The 23,414-nt window shown below is 45.7% G+C and overlaps 1 protein-coding gene across 1 annotated transcript; it reads right to left on the reverse strand.

The window, feature by feature from the left end:
- Positions 1 to 1,510: 1,510 nt before the first annotated feature.
- On the reverse strand, positions 1,511 to 15,645 carry LOC146869300 (keratin, type I cytoskeletal 12-like). Its single transcript, XM_085647091.1, has 8 exons — positions 15,239 to 15,645; positions 13,213 to 13,295; positions 10,985 to 11,141; positions 8,612 to 8,770; positions 8,101 to 8,226; positions 5,289 to 5,506; positions 4,994 to 5,043; positions 1,511 to 2,206 (listed from the first exon to the last, which is right to left on the reverse strand). Exons 1-8 carry the CDS (start codon positions 15,581 to 15,583, stop codon positions 2,103 to 2,105), a joined length of 1,242 nt encoding a protein of 413 aa, XP_085503217.1. The 5' UTR covers positions 15,584 to 15,645; the 3' UTR covers positions 1,511 to 2,102.
- Positions 15,646 to 23,414: the final 7,769 nt, after the last annotated feature.

The raw sequence follows: 23,414 nt of genomic DNA on the forward strand, positions 1-23,414 counted from the left end.
CGCTGCTGCAAGACTGGTCCTCAACCTTCCAAGACACTGCCACATCTCCCAGCACCTGCGCACACTCCACTGGCTCCCCATCAAAGCTAGAGTCACCTTCAAGATGATAACCCACGCTCACAAGGCCCTCCACGACACCGGACCAGCATACCTAAATAGCCGACTCAAATTCCACGCACCCCAAAGGACCCTACGATCAGCCCAACTCTCGTACGCCATGGTCCCCCGCACAAGAAAGACCAGATCGTGAGACCGCTCCTTCTCCTTCAGCGCGGCCAGAGCCTGGAACTACCTTCCGCTCCACCTCAGACAGATAATATTGCTCCCCATCTTCGCAAAAAACCTCAAAACCTGGCTCTTCGACAGACCCCCTCCTTGATGGACTGGAACTTGCGAACCCCCCCACCCCCACAAACCCTAGCGCCTTGAGACCCTTCCGGGTGAGTAGTCGCGCTTAACAAACACCTGATGGTACGCAGATTGCGCTTTTTGTGATTTGGTGTAAATCCGTTTGGTAGGTTTTTATTAAAAATTAAGGGTAAAAAATAATTGTATATCTGGACTGTTGGGTCTGTGAGAAGCTCGAGATACTCTTGCTGGAGCGCCAATTTAAAAACAGAGCATTCCAATTGACCCAGGGAGCTTTATTTCCTTTGGGCCTATTCGCTCTCGCAGCAGTCATACTGATTGACTGCCAGCCACATCATAAAAATGTTGCTTGCAACCGTCACACAACTCGGGGACTTTGTCTCATGCTCTGCAGTAGGAAATTAAATAAAATATAAGGGGGCAAGGTAGGGATACTCTGCCCCCCTAGGCCTCATGGGGGGACCCAGAGTGACCTCCCCCCCAGGCCAAAATCCCCAAAACATCCGTAGTTTCTGCTGCGATCTCGTAGGACTCCCTCAGGATCAAAACACAATTGGCAGCTGGGGCCTTAATCTTTAATTAAAGGCCACAGGGAGCCCAACCCCGAGGCTTTAATGTTTATTTAAGGGGAGGGAGGGCACGCTGCTCCCCTCCCCGAGCCAGTAAAGGCCCTAGGATGACCACTGCCGAGGCCGAACTTTGTGTTTGAGATATCATTAGTTAACATAAATGATGTGCTCGAACATGTCATGATTGATGTAATATGTAAGGTCATAAGCAGGGCATGGCGGAGCTTTGCTAACTATAACTGGTGATTTCCTGTTCTTTTTAGTTCAAACATCAATGTTGTCACTGACATATTCACCTAACTTTAACGTTACTTTAATCTTTGCACCCACTGCTCAGTTTTATCCATGGTCCTGTATAACATCCCTAAATATCACTTTAAGAAACGCCACTGTTTAAGAGCACTGATGTCACATGTCCTCCTATTCTGAGCATATGTTCTTCAAACGCTTTGTCTATCACTAAATTCAGTACCAATTTTGATTCAGTGCATTCTAACTTCCATACATTTGAGTCATATGACATTTCTCAATAGATAAAAAGCTAAATTGGGGAAATGTCAGAAAATACACCCTTTTATCTTGCATTCAGAAATAGTTTATTGAATTAAAATGTCACAGAATGAAAGATTAGCATCTTGTGGTAAAGAAAGGCAAAGAGGAAGAGATTTAAGGTCAAAGGAGGAGCCTTGATACAGTGAATAGCCACACTTCCCAGCTGGTGCCCCTGCCGAGGTGTCGATTTGTGAGGTCTTCAGAAGTAGATTTACAACCAGTATGGCGTTTAAAATGCTCTCAGTTGGCCTAAGTTTTAGAATGCTGTTTACCGATGATTCATTTAGTGTCCAAACAAGAACACTCTTCCTTGGTCAATACCAAGCCACGTGGTGAACATCTTGGACACCCTCTCGTTTTCTTAGGTGTTCGCTCACTCATTTTTAGTGTCTTCTTTAGTGCCTGTATGCACGGGGACTGCTGTTGTGGCGCTCAGTGCATTCAATTGTCCAGAAGATTCTGCGGTTATGTTCGAAGAGTTGAAAACCCCCTAGGAGAAGCAGAAGAGCGGCGGGGTAGGATTGTGGAAGGGGTTCCTCCTCCCGGGTTGTGCATCCTGTTGTCGGTTTACCGGTAGATCAGCGGTTCCATAAGCAGAGACCCAGCTTCTGTCTATAGTTTCTGTTCACTTTGTTTCTCCTCTTGCGAAACCACTTTGCCATCAATCACTTCCTGGACGATGGTCTTCACAACTCGGCTTCTAACTGGCTCCGGGGCTGAAACAAGAAATGAAGAGGTGAACAAAAGAATGTAGGCAGGATATATTGAGAGAACAGATGATGTGCTTAATGACAGAGAAGCTCGTGGACATGTTGGATAAAGTTTGGGATTCTGCGTTCACTTTATGAATCAGGAATTGGATGTTACCCTCTCCAATTAATTAATTATTTTGTTACCTAAATTAAACTCAGGTAGGCAAATAGCTTTCCAAATGGGGCCCATTTTGGAGCATGTATTTTGTGAATAGTTTAACAATGCACATGTACCTCATTTAAACATTCTAATGACAGAACTTCAATCTCCTTTTCCCATCTCTGTTCTTTGAACCATTCATTCTAGACACACGCCCCTAACTTGAACATTCACAGATGTCTCCCATGTCAGCACTTTTAGAATAGTGCATGGTTCTTATGTGATCATGTACAAATTGGCGTTTGCTCACGTTTCAGCATTCCAATGTTGTGCTTGTTCACTATTGCTGTTATTATGCGGCTGCATTTCTCTTATTCACGGTGACGTCAGCTCCTCCGGTGAATGGTTCATTGTATGTTTTTAACCCTTGTGTAAACTTGCTAACGTTAGTGCAGTGACCTGAGGTGAACATTCTTCATAGTGTATGTACATGCCTCTCGTGAACATTCAAAGTCGTATACATCTGCCTCGTGTGAACATTGTAACTGCTGCATCTACCTCAAGTGAGCACTAGTGCATGTGCTTCATTGGAATGTTTGCTGTGCTGAGGTGGCACCTCGTCGGATCCTTGGAATATTCTAATATTCATTCTAATTTTGTTACTAGCCACTCATTTGGACATGCTGATATTAGCGCATGTTCCTCATGCAAATAACATTGATGCATGCGCCTCATGAGAATAGACTAGTTAGTGCAAGTGCCTCATGTGAAGAGTCTGCGTGGTGCACGCGCCTCATCACAATAGACTAGTTAGTGCAAGTGCCTCATGTGAAGAGTCTGCGTGGTGCACACGCCTCATGAGAATAGACTAGTTAGTGCAAGTGCCTCATGTGAAGAGTCTGCGTGGTGCACGCGCCTCATGAGAATAGACTAGTTAGTGCAAGTGCCTCATGTGAAGAGTCTGCGTGGTGCACGCGCCTCATCAGAATAGACTAGTTAGTGCAAGTGCCTCATGTGAAGAGTCTGCGTGGTGCATGCGCCTCATGAGACTAGACTAGTTAGTGCAGGTGCCTCATGTGAAGAGTCTGCGTGGTGCATGCGCCTCATGAGAATAGACTAGCTAGTGCAAGTGCCTCATGTGAAGAGTCTGCGTGGTGCATGTACCTCATGAGAATAGACTAGTTAGGGCATGGTTGCCATGTGACCATTGTCGCTGGTGCATGTGCATCACGTTAAGACTAAGGGCCTGATTTAGATATCGACGGATGGGTTACTCCGTCACAACTTCGAGGGATATCCCGTCCACTGAAATATAAATCCTAATATATCCTATGGGATATTCAGTAGGCGGATATCGGTCACCGCTGTGACGGAGTCCCTCGACCGTCAAGATCTAAATAAGGCCCTAAATTTGGTGTATGTGTCTCATGGAAGTATTCTGATTGGTGACTTATGTTAATGTTCTAGTTGGTGCAAGCACCATGTGGGAATGTTCTACTTATAATGAGAGCCCCTCATCTTAACATGTTAATAATGGTGCAGGAGAATACGTTAACAGTGGTGCAAGTGACTTGTGAGAATGTTCTCCTGATGGGCCATCCTGACCTCTCTGGCTCTAACATGCCTAGACTTAGATGACCGTCTTTACATAACCCAGTCAACGTAGGAGTCGTAGGTAGCCTAAAGGTCATCTCCACATTCATCCCACAGCGAAGCCACTCAGTGGCATAAGGAGTGAGTGTGTGCTTGAGGGAGGATGTACCTTGTATATGACAAATGAAGTTGAGATAGCGTGGGGCCCCCACCACATCAGATGTATGGAGTCCAGTGCTCCGGATAACTAGGTGTGCTTCATTCCAAACATATGGAAGTTGAGACTAATTCAATAATTTATGTCGAAAAAAGCAATTATCATTGCTAAAAGGGTTATTTTTAATCAGGCAGAAATATAATGCAAATCCTGCTTTAAGTGTCACTTATGGTTCATGTAAAAGAAATGTTCATGCTTTAAAGAAGAAATGAACCTGACATATTTATGGGGCATTGAATGGCACATAAAACAAAATCCCAGTGTAATTACAGTCATTGTATTACTTTCATCCTTCTCCATCCTTGGTGTTCACTTTCACATCTCAAGTACAGGTGAAGCACATTTAATCTGATACTTAATATGGAGCACTCACACCCACACACACACCTCGTTAGCGCCATCAGAGCAAAGGAAAGAGAGAACAAGATGGCTGCCACCAATGATAACTTTAGCTTTTAAAGTTGGAAAAAGGTGCCAGAAGTTACACTGGAAAAAATAAAACTAAAAAGATGTTTCTAGTGTTTTGTTTTGTGGGGCATGTAATGCCCCAGAAATGTGATGGACCTGCTTGAGCAAAGTCATCTCTGTTCTTAATAATCCACACAGAGAAGTTTAGCAGTGTAGCTTAGAATCTTTCAAAGGCCAGCACTCCCCTTATCTGGTGGCATGACATGCACTACTGTTACCAACTTGAAACGATATGTCCCATAGGAACCACTTGGTGTCTAGAGTTTATTATACTAGACAGGACTTCAAACAGACACATGGGAGAAGGGCTCAAGAACCCACCACTGTGATTTCCGAGCATTATAACAAAGCTAACAGAAAGAGGGACGCTTACCTCTTGATGACTGAGTGCCATGACTCTTGGCCTTTTGGTCGACTTTTAAACTGAAAGGAAATGACATGCATATTACATACACATGACTAAGAGTGTCGTTTAATTCTATACGCAATGCTTGATGCCTGCTGACAAGATAGGTTTCAAGTGAGGGTTTACCAAAGGGTTACCAATGTTACTTCTTTGGGTAATTTAGGGCTCCTTTCTTCACTGCAGTGGTACCCCAGGTGAAGAACTTGGCTCGGAACCTAAGTATTGCTAAAGTGTAGGTGTTCAGGACTTGCCATCGTCTTACCTGCCCTGACCCTCCAGCAGGCACCGGTAGGTCTCGATCTCCCTCTCCAGCCGGCTCTTGATGTCCAGGAGTTGCTCGTACTCTGCCATGTTGTTCTCCATCTCGTCCTTGATTCCTTCAAGTTCCTCCTCTATATGGCTGATCTTCTCTTGAAGGTGTGCCAGCTGGGCGCAGTAGGTCCCTTCTGTTTCTGCCAAGTTGGCTTCAAGGGATTTTTTCTGTGTTTAATAAAGACAAGAGGTACACCTGAAACAACGCGATGGAATGTGTTCTAGCTTTCAATGGGCCAAAAGTGATGAAAAATGGCTCTAGCCTACATCCCTTCCCCCAAGTCCAGAATAATATACTGCAGTCAAGTCCATTTACGTGTGATATTTTACCAAGCCTTTCTTTGCATTTTTATCAGAAAATAGGCATTTGCCAACTAAGCACATGCAGGAGTTGTTAGCAGTGTCAGAGCATTCTCTCTCATTCATGCCCAAGAGGGGTCCAGTATGCCTTTAAGGCTGCATGGGGGCATTATTAGAGGGGAGATGCTGGGACGACGCCCACATGCTTCATGCTTTCTTTTCGTTCCCATTGTGACTGCAGCCTTGGAATAGTCTTCATGCTTGTTAGAACCGGCGGTCTCTAGTTGGCAGAGGTATACACTTCTGACAAATAGGGACCCACCAACTCTAGTCAGGGCAAGGGGATTACACACTCAGATAACCCCTGCTCACCCCCTTGGTAGCTTGGCAGAGCAGTCAGGCCTATCTCAGAGGCAGTGTGTCAAGCCCCCAGCAAACAGCACTCTGGCAGAAGGGGGAGGCAAGTCCTTAGATCAGCAGGCTTCTTGTCCTTGGTAGAGGTTTCCTTGTCAGAAGTGATCTGAGTTCTTGGGTTCAGGGGTCCTTCTTTTATACCCCTTTTCTCCTTTCTTCCCTTTGTCCAAGCAGGGAAATTCCCCCATTCCAGGTTTGTTGTGGGTGTTGCCAGGCAGAGGCACCTGGCCTATTCACTGAGCAGGGCAGGGTCCTCAGCCGCCCAGCAGGAGGCGGAGCCAGTATTGTCACTGGCAGGAGCAGGGCTATCAGTCGCCCGGCAGGAGGTGGAGCCAGCATTGTGTCAGGCAGGGCAGGCTACTCTTCCCTTACTCTAAGTGTAAATGGCTCATTCACCCCACACTGACTCCTTCAGACCCCTGGAGCCACCCAGCCCCTGACACACACACCAAACCAGCAGAGACCGGTGGATAGTTGGACAAGAAAATAGCCACTTTCTAAAAGGGCTATTTTCAAACATAGAATTTAAAAACCATCCATCCTAAAGGATGTGTTATTAAATTCTGAGTTCAGGGATACTAAACTTGACCTGCTACCATGCTCCCTGAGTCAGATAGATTATAATGGAGTTAATAATCCGTCTGCCCATTCTGGCCTATGGGAGGCAGGTAGCCCGTCAATAGTGAAAAACGAAAATGGCTGTAATTCACTACTAGGTCATGCCACACACATCAGGGCATGACCTATCTTTTACCAACAATGCACCCAGCCCTAGGGCCTACCATAGAGGTGTCTGAAATGTGGCAAAGTGAAGGTTTGGAGACTGGCAAGTAGGTTTCCTTGCCAAGTCGACATGGCAGTCAGGGACTGCACGCAGGCTCTGCGGTGGCAGGCCTGGGACTCATTTTACAAGCTGCTTCTGTGGGTGGCACAACCAGTGCTGCAAGCCCACCAGCAGCAGTTAACTTACATGCCCTTGGCACACGCAGTGCACTGGACTAGGGTCTGAACAGTAAGTCAACCAAGCCAATCATGGTAACACCAATCAATGTAACAATTTAACATAGGGAGCACTTGCACTGTGGCACTGATCAGCAGTGGCACAGTGCCCAAAGCAATATTCCAGCAAAAACATCGTAAACAGAGGAGGCAAACAGAAAAAAATGGAGGAGAGACTCATGCCAATGATGCCAGGTCTAACAATGCTGGTTCATGGTATGTACGCAGTGCACTTACTACTACCACTCCAAGCTGCTGATGCAACTGTGTGTATGTTAAAGCCACCCCACTGAATGTGCAACCCTTCTCCAGCTCCACTATCTCTGCCTTAGCAAAGGCCCTCAACACTGCCAACGCCTCCTGCCCACCCAGATGGTATATGTATTAATCCGTGACATTTCTGAGATTAAGTAAAAATATATGAGTATTGCCCATGGTAGTTTATAGATGAACTTGACTTCCATAAACAAGGAATGTGGCAAAGATAACTTCCAAGCAATGCATTAGAAACCAAAGTGCCTCTTGGCGCTGCTAAAGAGAAGACTCAATAGTAAGCGACTATGAGTAACATTCAGATTGAAGGGTCAACACACACTTCAAAAGTCACATTTATATTCCTTCTTTCTGAGATTACCAACATTAGAATTCAAGCCCATTCAGCTACAGAGACTGACTAATATAAATAAATGCCGCTCTTACAAGTTTCGCGAGTCCATGCCTGACCGGCTGCTCGAGTCCAGATTTAGTCTTTGCATTCCGGGGCTTTAGGTATATTTTATCCCATTGTAAAACCAATACTACGAGTTCTAGAAAACGAAGAAATAAACTGGACTGGGACAGATACCCACGCGTGGACCTAGGAATCTTGGCAGTTATATAAGTGTATTCACACTAAGGAGAGAGACCTATGTGCTGTATAAGTGGTGGTTCCAGCATGGTCGTGGGTTCTTCAAGACCTTCCCCAGGGAATGGAGGATCTAACATGCTTGGAAAGATTTCTCACCAGCGAGGTCCATGTAGAAAGAACTGGAGTCATTGAGACAACTCACCATTATGAGAGATGCCTGCAGATCAATTTCCAAGGCTTGTAGGGAGCGCTTCAAGTCATAGATCTCTCTCTTGCTCGTCTGGACCTCCTCAGCCCCGGCGGAGATCTCTTGTTTGAGGGCAGTGCTCTAAGAGACAGCATGGGAATGAGTAAAGTCACATATTTAGACACTACAAAAAGTGATGGACTTCTTGAATTTATCCCAGCCACAGGAAATTACTCGGGCATATTCCATTCCTGTCTTTTTAAATGGTCTATGTCGTTACAGTCAGGAGAAACATATATGCAAATTGCACATTTAAAACGCACTTCCTCCGAGACTGATCTGTGGGGACTCTGTGTGGGCGATAAGCCATAGTCAGTGACATATTATGTAGGGTCTGGGATGAGACTTACTTCGGAACAGCCTTATGGGTATTTCAGGGGGCAATAGTTTCTTTGAAAATATCTCGGTTTTCCATAATTCAGTCCTTCTTATCCCACAGCCCACAGGACATTAATTCCTTCCTCACCGCTTCCAGGAACTTTGCTTCGGCATCCCGGCGATTCTTGTCTGCCATCTCCTCGTACTGGCCTCGCATGTCCCCGAGGAGCTTCAGCAGGTTGATGCCCGGCACGGCATTCATCTCTACGCTGAGGTGCCCTTCAGCTCCCAGGAGTCCCTTCATTTCCTGCGGGAAGAGTAGCAGTATGCCATGGGCATTATTCAGGGTTAACCATAGGCAAGAATACAAGGGTACCTTTTCTGCTCTTTTTATCATTGCTTTTGTATAAGTCAGTTCACCAAAATGCCAGAGCAGAGGCGGCAGAAGTGACATCATGCATCATGTGATCCCAGTACCAGCTCAGGTTTCACCAGTAGCCCTGCCTTGGCCCCTCAAGCGCTTCTGATTGGCTTGTGAGGTGGGAGACAAGGATCAATGATTGTACATTACAAGCAGAAGTATGGCTCTTTGAACTATATTTACTGTATTCCTCCCAGTCTCCTGTGATCCCTGACAGTGATGCCAGAAGCAGTGCCAGAGGTACCAAAGGTTATGTTAGTGGTTGCAGCTGCTATTCCTCCTGCCACTACTAATTCACATGCTTGGTAACTTTCACTAAACAAATCATAACCTCGTTGGCTGCTGCGGATCATCACACATCAAACACCACTATCAGCAAAGCCCTGTTGATGGATTTTATAGTTGCATCTACGTCTCCAAAGGGGATATCAGTAGATACACTTGTAAATTATAACACTGCTTTTGTTATTTTAAGTGCCACCTTGGGCATTATCCTAAGTGCATATTTGTAGTTCTTTGACAGCAGCAGATGAATTGTTGTGTCTGATTTAATAGACACAATTGCAGGCAGGTTGTAGTCTAGATATGGGAAGTGGTGTTGCTTGGCGAGAAGGTTTTGAGTTGTGCTGGTGAGGAGACCCAGGCTAGTCGCAGGCAGATTGGTTGGGTTAATTGATTGCTGCTGAGATCTGGCATAGCTTGAAAGTCACAGGTTCTAAATCCTTCACAGTCCCAACTCTGTGTTTCACTCTTTTGAAGTTACTAAATTGAGTATCATTAAATTGGGAAATGGTATCTACTAGTAATAGCACCAGCTTGTTTGACGTGCTTTAAAGACTGGTTATAATTGGCGCGTATATGAATGTGTGGTCTGAGAGAAGGCTACACAGTGTAAGTGAAAAACTGATGCTGTATTAGAAAACAGTATAGTCGTGAATAAAAAGACCTGTCACAGGCCGGGAGGATCTATGGCCTAGTATGAAAAAAATGTGGCTTGGAGGGGTTATGATCTAGCAGGAATGTATATCTATCAAATAGAGATTTCATCTATCCGTTGGAAATGTAAACAAACGGAATGTAGGAGATGTGGTCTATCATTAGGAGAGAGAGCTGTTGTCTGGAAAACAGAGATATGGTATAGGAAGGAGATCTATTCTAACATGAAGACGATTCGCTCCGAGGAGATGTATCCAGACAAAATGAAGCAGATGTGGCTTAGGAGGAAAGGTTTAACAGGAAAATGTGATCTAGCAGAAGGAAATATCCTACTAGGAAGGCAATGTGGTCTACCAAGAAGAATACACTGTGGTATAGCAAAAAATGGAAATCTAGACTAGCTAAAATAAAGATTTGTTGTCTCGTGTGAAAGATATATGGTCCAGCAGAAAAAAGGCAATGTGGATTACTCAACACATACATGGCAGGTGATGAGCTCAATTATAAGGATATATAACTGACGGAAAGAAGACATCGCCTAAGAAGAAGAATGACATGTGCCCGAGCAAAAAGTCGTGGTTCAGTAACCGGGGCTCTGAAGTCAAATGAATGAGTTTCCACTCCATTGCTGAGCACTCCTGTCTGAAGTGCCCAAATCACTCAGTCCTGAGTCCCCATGCTGTTGATATATTAATGTTTTCCAATGTAATGCATTTACACTTCCTTGTTTGTCCATCTGATTCTTACCCTGGCTTCCAAAAATGATTGAAATATTTGGGTCAATGATAGTCCACCCTCTAAAGATATCCTCTCTCCACCATCAACTAACCTAACATTAAACACCTGAAACCTGTCTAGGAATGCAACAGGTTAAGAAACAGCAGTGCTGCCACGGCTAATTTTCTGGAGAGCACTACAATATATGTTCTTCTTAGAGCAAGACTAGGAGAAATCATGGAATGCTTTCCACTGCTTAGGTGTTTCTGACGTGCCATGCAAACCGTAGACGATAAGCTGCATGTCAGTGCAATGGCCGTAGGTAAATTGTCGGACACAACTCTAAGACAACTTTAATAAATCAGAAAGCGCATTTCAAAGGCGTGTATCACGTTATAGGATTCCATCTATGTCAATCCCAGCACCTTCATGCCACATTGCTCTTACTTCTTCGTGGTTCCTCTTGAGGCAAGACAGCTCCTCCGTCAGGTTCGCCACCTCTCCCTCAAGGTCACACTTGGCCCTGGTCAACTCATCGAGCACCTTGCGCAACCCGTTGGTGTCCGCCTCCACGCTCTGGCGCAGGGACAGCTCATTCTCATACCTGGAAAAGAAAGTAACTGGACGTGAATAACAGCCAACGAAAACCACATCTGAAAGATCACGTTCTAACAACTGAGGGTCCAAGCGTGTAAATGAAAGTTTGCGACAGCACATTGCCAGAAGCCCTGTGACACTTCAAAGGTGCACCTAAGTCTGCATGCTTTTATAAAAGATGTACAAGTACAATATTGTGGAAGACATCTGTAACAAAGAAATGTCTTCATTGAAGAAATATGTAATTTCTCTTTAAATATCCTTCAGTTTGTTTTGGACTTTGAATGCGAGATTAGTGTATTGCAAACCTCCCACCATCCTAGTCAAATATGACCATTGCTGCAACAAATACAAGAACAAGGTTAGGACGGATCTTATGGTCTTTGCACTTCTGATCTTTTCTGTTAGCTAAGAAAAGACCAAATAGGAATGAAACCATTCGCATTGCATTGCTTACTAGCTAGCGCCTGGTGATATCTCCTAGGTGATGGAGTTTGTAGTGGGCGCTATGTGGCCTGAATTCCAAATATGCAGGGAAAAGTCTCAGCATTTAGGATTCTTCCGCACGTTATTCTAAAGGGTTAAGGGTCTGAATGCTGTGCTACTCATCTGACATTAAAAGGGACATCCTTAATGCGACAGAATCAAGGTACCTGAGTTATGATATTCTTCTAATCTTAACCACGAGGAAACTCTTTCCCGTTCAGAAGACCTCCCTACAGCAAAGAATCGTGCAGCACAGCATAGCTAACCACGTACGTCAGTGCAATGCATTCCATCCACACTATCCACATATGAGTCCTCGGTATATATTTTCAAGTGATCGCAGTTATTGAGAATTATTCAAGCATGTCATCCACCGCTGTGTAGTTTAAGTGAGCGAACCCTAATATTGGGCCCGATTCACAGAACTAACTTAAGACAAAATCCTGAACTTACTACCATTTTAGTATTCACAGAAGGCACTTACTTATTTTGGTATTCACAGAAGTTAGGACTCCTAACTATAGGACTCCTAAATGCCTTCTCTGAATACCGAAAGTCTTAAAGTTAGGATTTTTCTCAGTTTAGGAGTAGTAAAGTTAAAAGTCCTAACTTTACTACTCCTAAACTGAGAAAAATCGTAACTTTAAGACTTTGGGTATTCACAGAAGGCATTTAGGAGTCCTAAAGTTAGGACTCCTAACTTCTGTGAATACCGAAATGAGTAAGTGCCTTCTGTGAATACCAAAATGAGTTAAGTGCCTTCTGTGAATACCAAAATGGTAGTAAGTTTAGGATTTTGTCTTAAGTTAGTTCTGTGAATCGGACCCTCAGTACTTATCTCTTGAAGAAGGATTATTTCCCAAGTGGAAAGACAAGAAAATGTAATTTAAAGACTATTCATTTGAAAGAAAATATAAAGGTTCAAAGTAAACATAATTGCTCTATTTATTGTTTTGAAATGTATTTGAATGGGTATTAGGTGGTGATATAATGAAGAAGGTGGGTGAGGTGGAAAGTAGTCACTGAGATACGAAGATGTGCACAAAGTGAGTGACCTTTGTGAGGCAAAAGGGCGAGGTAAAAAGTGGAATAAGGGAGCTACTCAGCCATTTGAATGTTTGAGAGTTACCACATGTGAGTCCTGTGATTGGACCTTGTCTGACGAGCCAAATTCTCTGTGACTCACAAGGTCATGGTCAAGGGGGTGGAGGAGATGTCCCCTCCAACCCTGATGGAATGTGGTCCATCAGTGAGGGTTTAAATCAGGCCCTAAGATTTAAGAGGTATTTATGAGAGGGATCAGTGCTTCTTGGATACTTGTTTATCCTTTTATTGACAAGTGGTGGTCCTGGTGTGCCCGGCAATGTTAGAAAGAGTCCATGTGGCAATGGTGATATCCTTATGAAGGGGCGAGCAAGTATTGCAACACCGAATTGAAGTGATCCAGTGATCTCGTTGACTCTAGGCAAGGCTGTGCGGATGAATTGGCGGTGAGGAAAGGAAGGTGAAGACAGTCAAGGGTATTTTAGCATTTGGATGACTCTGCCTCGTTGCTAAGTCATTGCCCCTGATGGGGGAAATGGCAGACTTACTTAAGTTTGAAGTCTTCAGCAGCCAGTCTGGCATTGTCGATTTGCAGGACGATCCTGGCATTATCAGTAGATGCAGCAATGATCTGGAAGACAACAGATGGTCACAGTGGAAGGTCATGGTGCAGCGGGTGGAGCATCATTTCCAAAAGGGGAAATATTCCGACCTTCAAAAACAAAAGTCAATAATCCTTCTAAAAAAATAATGATTGACATTTACACTTTTGATTAAGCATTTCTGGCGGTTCAGTGAGTATCTGGACAGACATCTGGTGCATGCACATACTATCCAGTTCCCTCGTTCCGCCTTGTAATTAATATTCCAGGCACCATCTTGCACTATCCATAGAGACACCCTGTGGCTTCGTAACTCTAGAAAACCATCTTTCAGCTATTTTTGCGCTTTAAATGAGTACCAGTTACATTGCACAATATCACATGCATCGTTTAGGCTCCAGGAGATGACATGATTGGCCCAGATATCTATCATAGGATGTTGAGCCAATGCTGGGACTCGAACCTGGTTTCCATTTCCAAAGTCGGCCGCTCTGGTCGCAATGCGACAACGTCTCCACTGATCCCTTTACACAATCAATATCATTGAAATGACCGTATTTAAGAAAACTAAGATTCCTATTTCAAGTGTGCATTAAATTAACATGTGTTAAAATAAAGCCCCAGACTGAAGACATGGTACAGCATGGAGTCACGTGGTACCCACAAAACATGGCTGAACGGCCCAATCGATGACTTAACAGCCACCTAGAGAACGGATTTGCCTGTAATTTATCTCTGATGATCACGAAAGGAAGTACAGATATTTACAGCAGGGAAGCAGTCTTTCAGACAGCATGGGAACATTTAATAATCCGGTGTTTACTAGAGATTGGTCACAGTTTCATTCAAGGACGTTGTGGGTTCATAAATAGGGCGTGTTGGCAAGTAACTGCTTCTTTACACATCAAGAGAAGAAAGTGTCCTGTACTCTGTGTAAACCCTACCCGAAACTATGAGACAAACCCTAAGCTCCATACACTTAGAAAGTAACAGTCAATTTCTGCCTTACACACTGCATCTCCTACGCCAACGACACCCAACTGATCCTCTCCCTCACCAACGACCCCGCCACCGCCAGAGCCAACCTCCAGGAAGGTATGAAAGACGTCGCAGAATGGATGAAGATCAGCCGTCTGAAACTGAACTCAGACAAAACAGAAGTCCTCATACTCGGACCATCTCCCTCCGCCTGGGACGACTCCTGGTGGCCCCCCGCCCTGGGCAGCGCACCCAAGCCAATGGACCACGCACGCAACCTGGGCTTCATCCTAGACTCCTCCCTCACGATGACCAAGTAAATCAACGCCGTCTCATCATCCTGTTTCAACACCCTGCGCATGCTCCGAAAGATCTTCCGATGGATCCCCACCGGAACCAGGAAGACGGTCACCCAGGCCCTCGTCACCAGCCGTCTGGACTACGGGAACACCCTCTACACTGGAACCACAGCCAAACTACAAAAAAGACTCCAGCGCATCCAGAACGCCTGAGCACGACTCATCCTGGACATCCCTCGCCGCAGCCACATCTCTGCCCACCTGAAAGACATTCACTGGCTCCCCGTCAACAAGAGAATCACATTCAGACTCCTCACCCACGCACACAAGGCGCTCCACGACATAGGCCCGGAGTACCTCAACAACCGCCTCACATTCTACAAACCCACCCGCCAGCTCCGATCCACCAGCCTCGCCCTCGCCTCCGTCCCACGCTTTCGGAAATCCACCGTCGGAGGAAGATCCTTCTCCTACCTGGCAGCAAAGACATGGAACTCCCTCCCCACTCACCTACGTATGACCCGAGACCATCTCTCCTTCAGGAAACAACTCAAGACCTGGCTGTTCGAGCAGTAGCGACCCCCCCCGCCCTCAGCGCCTTGAGACCCTCATGGGTGAGTAGCGCGCTATACAAATTATGCTGATTGATTGATTGATCATGAGGCCAAGTTTATAATGATTTATAATTTTCCTACCTTTTTTTCCAGCTCTGCGATTATGGCATAATATTTGCTGTAGTCGCGAGCGACTGGCGCGGGGTGCTTTGCATACCAGTCCTTGATTTTGTTCTCAAGCTCCAGGTTGGCACATTCCAGTTGTTTGACTTTCTCCAGATAGCTAGCAAGACGGTCATTGAGGTTTTGCATGGTCTGCTTCTCCCCAGCAGAAAGGAGGCCCTCGTTGCTGGGTTGGCTCCCAATTACTTCATTCTTAAAGACCCCTTGAAACCCTCCAAAACTGCCTTGGAAGCCTCCAAAGCTGGCTCCACCACCAGCTGTTGAGGCCCGGCTGGAACCAGCACTATGATGGAGGTAAGACATGCTGCTGCAGAAGGACTGCTTACCCTGTAGAGAGGCACTGAGGAGGAGAGTGCAGGGTGGAGGGTGCTGGTGCCATGGCTGTATGTTGGAGCCTTTATACAAACCCTAGTGGGTGTTTCATTTCTAAGAGTAAACAGCTAAATATGCGGCATTGTTTGAAGGTCAGACTCTCCCTCTCATTACTATAGGTGTGATTAATTAATATTCAGGCCATGTTCGGCATATCCATTTCTCATCAAATTATGAATCAAGATAAAGCGGGCGGGGCAATGCCAAGCATTTACTTTAATTGTTTTATTTCTGTGATCTTATTTCATTAAAGCACTGCCCTCTCTTCTTATCGATTCATTTGCATGCACGGAGCATTAATAGACAGTTTACCGCAGCCACTTTGAAGTGAACGCGGTGTGACACATTCATTGGAAAAGATGTACACACCGAGGATACGCCTGGAACATGTGTCCTAAACTGAGGTATCCCGAGGGACTGAAGGATTCTTGTAGTTTGAATATAATGGCAGATGACAATATAGTGCTTTAAAGTAACAGAAAGCACGATTGTGACACTTTTTAAGAGCAATTTATAAATAAATCGAAGAATTTGTAATTAGTGTGTACCACTCTTTTCCCTTTAAGAAACTGCTAACACTGGCTTCTCAAACAATCACAGGTAATAAAGGGGGCGAAGCTTTATCTGAAGGTCTTGAGATGTCTAGTGCTCAGAAGCCAAGTTGCTGACCTTGAAGTCAGGTGATTTTTCACACAAGTGATAGGGTGAGCACACAGGAAGCCTGAATCTCGGACAATCACTTTATTTCGATGCCTTTCAAGTTGTCAAAACACAGTAACGTAAAAATAAAATGACTGCCCCAATTACATGTTAACCACATCATATAGGTCCATTTTCCAAATGGTTTTGGATGGAAACAGGATTTTCTGCCCAATCGTTTTTAGGTCGAGCGACCATCCGGTCTGCCGAAGGCAGAACCGGAAGTCCAGAGATCTTATGTTTCTGAGAGTGGCTCTTTAGCCCGCCTCTCTTTTTGGCTCTCCTCCATTGGCTGGCTTCCTAAACGGAGGCCAGCCATTGGAGGAGAGAGCCGTCCCTCCAAATAGGCTCCGTCTTTTTCAGATTCGGGGGCGTGTTCCGTGCTGTTCTCTTCTTATCACTTTTTAGCCACGCCCTTTTTTAGGCGTGTTTTTCTCTCCTCCAGCCAATGGCAAGAGGAGAGAAAAAGAAACACGCCCCCGAATCCAAAAACGCCACTGCGTTTCTCCGAGGCATTTCTGCTTTGCCTCGGAGAAAGGCAGTGGTGTGCTTGTTTAGGGAATGAGCCTGAGCCTGTGGATGCAGACTGCTGCACTGGTTGCCCTTTCGGCGATACTAGGACATACATGTTAACATCTTAAAACTAGGAAGAGGTTCATTTTGAAGAAAAAAAGAGACCGATAAATCAATTTTGTCTCTCTCTCCTGGACATCATTCGGGGACTACAGAAAGAGAGCCGGTAAGAACAAGATCTAACCTGTTTGGAGGCTCACCGGAGACAAGCTTGGTAAAGAAGGGACATATCACTACGACAAATCCTGAGCGCTGTGACCTGTATTTTCATTCCTAAAGCGTGTTTGAGTTGCGAATTGGGAAGAAAGCGCCATACTTGACCAACACCAACCGCTGCCCAGAATCGTTATCCTTTGTCTGGAGAGAACTGGCGTTGAAAGACTTCTGTCTCTAGCCTCCCTTTCGCCATTTCGTATCAAACAGTCCGACTATACATGTACTAAAATCATCTTTGGTTTGGCGTATTCTTGCATTATGGAGATCGTAGATATTTTTTTTTCTGTTTGTTTATTTTTATAAATGTATGCCCACGTGTAGCCGCGAAGTTCAACAGTCCTGCTATATAATGGATTAAACAAGACGAAAGGGAGGTAAACATACCCCATTAAGGTTTTGCCAGGAGGCGGGGTCTGCTCATTAGTATACAGGAAGTACCCCCTACCTACTTTCAGGCACTTCCTGAACAACAGAGTATCCCGCTTTCCTCGTAAAAAGCCGACACCAACAGAGAGGTCTTTGTGTATTTTGGTCGCCAAAAGGAACCGCAGGGTGTGGAGCTCTGAGAGCATTGCACCGTCATTTTCGATCATATCTAGTGCATTTTGGGTGCTGTAGTCTGGTTTTGATAACTATTTGCAGCAGAAAGACAAAGGTCTGAAACGCTGTCCTGGTGGATAGTCAAAGTTTAGGGAGATAACTTAAGTGTTTGTGGAACTGTAGGTGGCACTAGAAACTCGTGGCCACAGTCCTCCGTAAGGAAGAAGCCTCAGATGTCCAGGCCACAAGGGTCAGGCAGCTGTAGTCCCGAGACGCGTCATTCTAGGTCGCAAAGGACAGGCTGGTCCTGTCCGGTTTTAGATTTCTCAAGTGCCTTTCAGGAGGGATAAGTTGCACCTTTGCTGTGGGTACAGTGCATCAGGCCTGTTGGGGGAGGCTGGGGAATAGATCTAAAGATTGCCAGAGGCATGCTGTCCTGTCATGGGGGCGTGCGTATAATTGCTAGTCACACGTGCCTTACTTTCCGAGTCTCGGAGGGAAGCTAACGCTCATAGGTTGCAGCGATAACCACAGTTCGCTGGCATGCCATACGTTTAGTCTGTATTAAAGATGTCCCAGAATCTTCCGGCAGCCTCACTTCCGCCCTTTGGTCACTCAGCAGCCCGTGCTCGGCTTCTTATGACTCACCCTGATTGTCGCATTATTCCTTCTTTGCGGTCATAGGACTGGGACAAACAAGGCCACGCGGTGTGAGTTATTATTTGGAAAGGGTGACCTCTGTACCCTCCCGGACTGGCCCTGGTCACCTTTTCCCTTTGCCTCACACAGGCCAGTGTGGAACGTCCTTGTTAACAAGATAAGCGGGCAAAATAACTCACCCAGGCAGGGATGAGTGTCAGGGTCACATAATTGCACCCTGGTCACACTCACACAGCTGTATCTCAGCAGGTTCATGCATTTGCTGCAGAGTTGAATGTGTATACACAGCTTCCTTTCCTTCTAAAACAGTATAGTGAGCCTGCTGCGTTGTTCCCTGTGTATTCTACAGGGTACAGAATTAAATCCTGGTTCGTCGGATCAGTGGGTTAATGTGTTTGCTGCAGAGGTCTCTGTGTGTGTGTGTGTGTGTGTATGTGTGTGCCTCTGTGTGTGTGGCTCTGTGTGGGTGGCTTTTTTTGTAGGTGGCTCTATGCGTGGGTGGCTCTGTCTGTGTGTGGGTAACTCTGTGTGTGTGCAGGTGGCTCTGTGTGGGTGGCTCTATTTGTGTGTGGGTTGCTTTATGTGAATAGCTCTGTGTAGGTGGCTCTGTGTGGGTGGCTCTGTGTGTGTGGGTGGCTTTGTGTGTGTGGCTCTGTGTGTGGGTGCAAATGCAATAGGTCTCGCATTTGAGAGAGATTAAGATATTGACATTGTAAATAACAATGCCGTTTCTTTAAATGTTTTAAAAACAAAAATATAAACCACAACCGCACAACTTCACTCTCTCTCACTCACTACCTCAATCACTCTCTATCTCACTACCTCACTCTTTCTATCTCACTAACTCACTCCCACTCTCTCTTTTACTACCTCTCTCTCTCTATCTCACTACATCACAACATCACTCTATGCTTATATATCACTACCTCACAACATCCCTCTCCCTCACTACCTCACTCTTTCACTACCTCACTCTCTCTATCTCACTACCTCACTATCTATCTACCTCACTCTCTATCTCACTACCTCAGTCTCTATCTACCTCACTCTCTCTCACTATCTCACTCTCTATTTCAATACCTCACTCTCTCTCTCTATCTCACTACCTCACTCTCTCTCTGCTAATGCAATAGGTATCACATATGCAACAAAAAAAAGCTAATGCCAATAGAAATGACAATGCCATTTATTTAGGGATACAAAAATCATAAAAAAATAATGAGCAATACCAATAGCTCTACCTAGAATATTGCCGAGACCATTGAATTGTAAATGCTTGTTATACAGCATGTTCTAATACCACACACCATAATAACTCATGTGGTATTCCTACAGTTGATCCTGGGGACAATTCAATCCGGTCAAACTTAAATATTCCTCAACTCTGGAATATCATGCTGAAATCGGCGCTGTAACATCGATTTCTGAATTCAATTACCCATTTCAGATGGGACCTTTTGTGGATCATTTGTGGCCCTAGTATAATGCTGCATTTAAGAATTACTCATATCTGTTCTATCAGTATTACTGGGTACATTACTACCACACCAAATAATGCAGCTGTGTTGATCAGGGCCATTCTAGTTTCCTGCTATCTGGTCTCAAACAGACTCCACTTACAGATAAGAGGATTCTGTGCCTCAAATTTCAGATGTCACTGTGAGAATATGATTTCCTTTTGAAAGAGCTCTGCTACTCTTTGAAGCTGGGTCTAGTTTGACTGGAACACACACTAAGGAAAAGAGCAAATACATATGTAGGAAAGTAGGATCTGCTTCTTATGGTTACCCCTACTTTTTTCTTAATGTGACACTGTTTCTGACTAGTCTGACTGGGATCCTTCTAATCAGGAGCCCAGTCTATCTGCTTTCTACTTAAGCTGTTGTGTTACGTACTTAGGTACACCCCAGATTGGATACTGTTAGGTACACCCCAGATTGGATACTAGGGTACCCTTGTCAGTCCCAAGTATATGGTACCCATGTACCCAGGGCATAGGTACCCCAGAGGTCTCCCATGGGCTGCAGCATGTATTATGCCACCCATAGGAGACCATTCAAAATGGAACTACAGGCCTGCCATTGTAGCCTGTGTAAGTTGGTGCATGCACCACTTACTAAAGATATAGGTTTACTATAGCTTAGGGTCACTGCACTTAAAACCTATAAGTCATCCCTACAGCAGGCCTTAACAATCCTGAAGGCAGGGTGCTTGGTTAGATGGTGCCCCTGCATGAGCGGGGCACCCATACAGCCTACGAAGTCCATTCTCCATTGTTGCCAGTGAAGCAGCCATCTACTAATATAGAGGGGGATTACACGACCGCGCGATGACCATCTCTAAAACGGCTGCAACAAACCCTATCTTGTTTGGTGTCAAACATGTTGGAATCATACCCCCATTGGGGTAACTGGTGTGGGAGGCATGATTCCACCCAATGGGAGAGACCTCCGTTAAGCTCTCAGTGTTCCAGGTACCAGCCTTCTGGTCTAGGACAGCACAAAATGTTTGCTGCCGACCAGAGGCACATTTCTGCCCTCCTGCTGCTGAGCCAAGCTCGGGCAGGGGAAGACAGAACAATAAGAATCCTGTCACAGTGAGGTGTGACCACCTCCCAGACAGGATTTAGGGCCAGATGTACTAACGTTTTTTGCGGGCGCAAATGGGTTTTAGACCCGTTTGCGACCACGTAAAACGTGTGGCCCATGTACTAATCCCATTTTGCGACTCGCAAAATAGGAATACCGACTCGCTTTTAGGATGGGGCGTTCCAAGGATGTCCCTTCCTAATAGCGACTCCTGAAGCTATGTATTCCAGTCGCAAAATAGTCACAGTTTACAACCCTTAACAGAATGGTGGTAAACCACTCACAAACCGGAAGGGGCCCCAGGATACCTCATCCCCTTTGTGAGTCAGAGACCACTGCCTGCCCTTAAAAAATTAAACTAAAAAGTTGAATTTTTATTTTTTAAATGCATCCCGTTTTTAAAGGAAAACGGGCTGCATTAAAAAAAAAAGCTGCTTTATTTAAAAGCAGTCCCAGACATGGTGGTCTGCTTACCCTTGCAGGCCACCATCCCTAGGAGTGCCAGCCATTCCCAATGGGGTCCTAAATTGAGACAGCCTCATTAATATGCATGAGGCATGCAATATACGACCCCATCGGGAATTGCAAACAGAGTCTCAGACACTGGTGTGCATCACAATTTGTGAGTCGCAAATTGCAAATTACAAATGCGACGCAATTTGCGACTTGCAAATTGGTGAGTCATACATCTGGCCCATAGTGTATTGGGGCTGGGTGGGTGTGCTTGCCAGCTTCTGAAAGTCTGCATGAGGCGCACATTTGGTGTCCCTGTGCATAGTCCAGTTCAAACCACGCAATGGTGCAAAACTGGACAAAGGACATGGGAGTAACCTCCCCCCTGTTCAGACTCTACCTTGGGAGTGTCCCCTGAATCTTCCCAACCCGTTCCTTAGGGTACTTAAGGGCTTACCTGGGTGTAGGTCCCTAGATTCGTCGTGGACAATATTCAGAAATGAAACCACAGCACTTCTGCCGTCTTGGCACTCTGGACTTCGCTGGACTTTGTTTGGGCCTGACTTTGTCTCCCTTTCAGTCTGCTGTCTCGTCTGCCTGTGCACCATACAGGATCCATGTCGGGCCTGTGGAGCATCCAAGACACCTGAAAATAATCTCCCTTGGAGTGAAGAAGTCACTCTCCTGCATTCGCAGGCACCTCAACACTGCTGACCAGCCTGCTGATCCCGAGCTCCTGCCAACTCCAAAGGGTTTAATAACACAGGTGGTGGCTATCTACATCTCCAGAGGCCCGAGCTGCCCTCTTACCGAGTTTGAGGTCCGAATCCCTCGTGGGGGCTGCATTAACCAAACCCCTGTGCACCACATACTTTTGCAAGTGCCTATGCTTGTTGGCAATTTAGTGACAAGTGCATTGGGCTCCAAGTAGCCCTCACCTCTGGCAAATTCTCCTGCAAAGATCTTCACATCACACGGGATGCTCCGTGGTCTGCTGTTATGTAAACCTGTCCAAGGTCCTCCTGCAACTCCAGTGCCTCCAGCCTGTGGGTTCTGTGGAGGGTCAACTACATCTTCTTTGGGCTCCCCTGATTGCTATGGACTTGCCCTAATTCCGCTGCTTGTGGTCAGTCCCCTGAACCTTGCTGCTCCTCTTCCTGCAACTTCCTGACTTCCTGCGAGGGTTGCTTTTGCCAAGGCTTGTTGGTGCTCCCACCAGACACCGACACCTCAGCACTCAACATTCTTCGTGGCACAGCTCGAATTTGGCTCCTGGTCATCCTCAGCGTCACCTGGTCCCCACAGCTGCCGAGTCAAGGTTGTTGCCATCTATCCTGAAGCATCCGACATCGGTGGGCATTCATCTACCGGGCCTCTGGTCACTGCCAAGTGATCCACACTCTGTCCCCTCTGCTTTCAGGTACTCTTCATCAGTAATCCACGTTTGATTTCCCATGGACACTTTCTCCTCTTCCAGCAGCAGCACTTTCCTGAAGTCCTCCATTGGGTTCGACGGCGGCTTCCGACGCCACTTCCCACCTATGCACCCAGCTTCTCTGGGGTAGGTAACTTGGGTACCACAGTATCCATCGGTGGGCTGGCTCTCCAACCTTCTGTCTACCACAGGGTTTCTTCAGGGTCCACTGGGAAGGGTCCTTAATCTTTAAAAATCCAACCGCAATTTACTTGTTTGTATGGAGCCAGTGGTCGTGTTCTCACACTGCCTCCGTTTTCTGTGGGGTCCCTATCTACACACCTTGGGTGGTTCCTTGGGGTCCCTGTGATTCTACATCCTCTCAACATCATCCTGACTCGAGTCGTGGTTCTTATACCACCTTCTTAATATATGGTTTGGTTCCCCCCCGGGGCCCACTGTGTATTAATGCTATTTACTGTGATTTATTTGCTATAGTATTGTGGGCTTTGTTAATATCTCCGTGTAGGAGCTACTAGAACATACTAGAGAGTATTATATAATAAATACATATTTTTATAAATACCTTTTGTGGTTCTTTTTCATTTAATCTAGACTA

Source organism: Triturus cristatus, chromosome 1_1, assembly GCF_964204655.1.
Source record: "Triturus cristatus chromosome 1_1, aTriCri1.1, whole genome shotgun sequence".
Classification (NCBI taxonomy): Eukaryota; Metazoa; Chordata; class Amphibia; order Caudata; family Salamandridae; genus Triturus; species Triturus cristatus.

Excerpts from the sequence above, each read along its gene's own strand:
- LOC146869300 (XM_085647091.1), bottom strand. The coding sequence starts at position 15,583 with ATGTCTTACCTCCATCATAGTGCTGGTTCCAGCCGGGCCTCAACAGCT. Across the intron at positions 5,507-8,100 it reads TGCAGGCATCTCTCATAATG|AAAAAATCCCTTGAAGCCAA; the intron begins GTGAGTTGTCTC and ends TATTAAACACAG. Across the intron at positions 5,044-5,288 it reads CTGCTGGAGGGTCAGGGCAG|TTTAAAAGTCGACCAAAAGG; the intron begins GTAAGACGATGG and ends ATTTCCTTTCAG.